Here is a 2,360-nt window from a genome sequence, read left to right on the forward strand (position 1 = left end):
TCCAAAGGCTATTTTAATAGCAGCCTTCAAGTCGCTGCAGGGGGGTTGCAAAGAGGATGGAGCTGGACTGGTCTCAGTGGGGGCAGATGACAGGACAAGGAGCAATGGACTCAAGCTGCAGCAAGGGAAGTTGAGTTGCAGCAAGGGAAGTTGGATATTAAGACAAAACTCTCTCATTAGGAGGGTAGTAAAGCACTGAAACGGGCTACCCAGAGAGGTGGTGCAAACTTCATCCTTGGGGGTGTTTAAGACCTGGGTAGACAAAGCCTTGGCTGGGATGATGTAGTTGGGGCTGGTCCTGCTTGGGGCAGGGGGTTGCACTAGATGTGACCTCCGGAGGTCCCTTCAGACCCTGATTTTCTATGATTTTAAGGACAAGTTTGTAGGATACCAGTATTGGTCTGGGTAGCTTGTCTTCAGCACGCAACCAGAGTGCTTTGCACTGAGTGCATTCCCGGAGAGGCAATGGGCTCCCTCCCCTGAAACCAGGGCAGTCTGGCATGCCATCCAGTGCTGTCTGTTGAACTGGGGGTACAGCAGGTTGTAGCAGGTCGCGAAGGGACAGGGCACAACTGACAAGTCCACAAAGGGCTGTGAAACACAACAGTCCTATTCTGGGAGGGTTTGACAGTGGGTGGGTCACACTACCCCATCCTTAGACGGTCCCTACAGCATCTGCTGCTTGAACCTGTTGGAGAAAAGACAAGGATGAGGACGACCCAGTTCTTATGGCAGAGGGTAAGTCAGCATTGTGAGGTGCTCGTGGGGTCCCAGGGCTGATTTTGGGGACAGAAGTGTTTGTCTGTGAACAGATGGGTAGGTGGCTAATATATTGCAGAGGAAATGGCAGCTCAGCATATTGGAGGGGGGTGGGTGGTGGGGATGGATGACAAGGGGTCCCTCTTGTAACTGTTCCAGTTGCTTGTGTGTGCATGCATGTGTGCACATGTGTATGAAGAGAGATGGTGCTTTTGAAGCAGCGTACACTTGTGCTGTTTCTCCGGCATTTGATAACGCGCCCATTTTGATGCAACAGGAAGGATTGCTGCAGCGGAGATTTTCCGTACCAGGGTCTGGGGGCACAGTGAGTTTACACTAGTGTAATAGATGCAGGTGTTTTACACTCATCTGAATCATGCTGTTCCAGAGCAGACAGGTAATCGCCTCTCTTGGGCAACAGCTGCTCTTATAGCATCTCACCAGTTGGTACAAGCAGAGCAAGCAAAGTTATCCTGGGATGAGCTGTGGGCACACGACACCTATACCACAATAGATGGTTTTCCCTTGCTTCTCTCAGGGGTATTTCTACTCTGGATTGCAGTGAGTTGCATTGGGTACAGTCTGTAAATCGTGCATGTGCTCACTTTTGTGTCGCTATAATAGGTCGTGCGTTCAGAGCCTGAGATTTCTACCCTGAATTGCAGTGAATTGCACCGGTGTAGGTCTGTAAATTGTGTGTCTGCTCACTTTTATGTTGCTCTAATACGTTGCGTGTCCAGAGCTTGAGATATCTTCCCTGAATTGCAGTGCGTTACATCAGTTTAGGTCTGTATGTTGTGCATCTGCTCACTCTTATGTTGCTGTTGTGTGTTCAGAGCCTGAGATTTCTACTCTGCATTGCGATGAGTTACATCGGTGTAGGTCTGTAAGTTGTGCGTCTGCTCACTTTTATGTCGCTATAATGTCACGCATTCAGAGCCTGAGAAAAGGATAAAACAAATGGGTGGCCAGAAGTGGGGTAAGGACTCCACTGGGACTGCTGGTAGTACTGGGGGTGCACTCCTCACGTTAACAAAAGCAAGGGAGTTGCCATCCCACCCCTGTGCTACAACCCCCGGTCTATCCCTGCTCGTATAAAAGGCCCCTTTAGCCTCAGGTTTTGCAGTGGGAGGCTACCCAGTGGGCATCGGGGCCTCTGCATGCACCATCTGCTCTGGCCCTGGTCCTTCCCCGCCGCCCGGGCTTGTCGAAGCTGACGGGGCTTTTCCGGTTTTGCTCAGGTGGTTGGAACGCGTGGTCCTCGTGGGGAGACTGCACCAAGGACTGCGGGGGAGGTCTCCAAACGCGCACGCGGACCTGCAAGCCCCTTCCTGACGAAAGCCTTGTCTGCGAGGGAGTCCTGGAGGAAGGAAGACTGTGCAATAGAAAGGCATGCAATAGTAAGTGGGGACATGTGCCAGGGCACGCGTGTGAGGGATCGGGGCTTCCTGGGAGTTGTGGTGCTGTAGCCCCAGGGCAGTAGATAAGAAAGGTGCGTTCGACGTTGGCTGAGTTTTTCCAGGGCTGCATCTGAGCATCTGCATACGTGATAGCACCATGCAAAGGGGTTGCCGGCGCATCGCTCGGCCCTAACGCACCCT

The 2,360-nt window shown here is 52.2% G+C and overlaps 1 protein-coding gene across 2 annotated transcripts in view; it reads left to right on the forward strand.

Annotated features, from left to right (window-relative positions):
• ADGRB1 (adhesion G protein-coupled receptor B1) overlaps positions 1-2,360 on the forward strand; it is a 451,386-nt gene that overhangs the window by 169,507 nt on the left and 279,519 nt on the right. For both annotated transcript variants that reach the window (XM_019528237.1, XM_019528238.1), the window contains exon 3: positions 2,001-2,159. In XM_019528237.1, the coding sequence (XP_019383782.1) occupies positions 2,001-2,159 (159 nt within the window). The remainder of the gene's footprint in view (positions 1-2,000; positions 2,160-2,360) is intronic.

The sequence above is a fragment of the Gavialis gangeticus genome, unplaced genomic scaffold (genome assembly GCF_001723915.1).
Source record: "Gavialis gangeticus isolate Ggan-Ray unplaced genomic scaffold, GavGan_comp1, whole genome shotgun sequence".
NCBI classification, from domain to species: domain Eukaryota; kingdom Metazoa; phylum Chordata; order Crocodylia; family Gavialidae; genus Gavialis; species Gavialis gangeticus.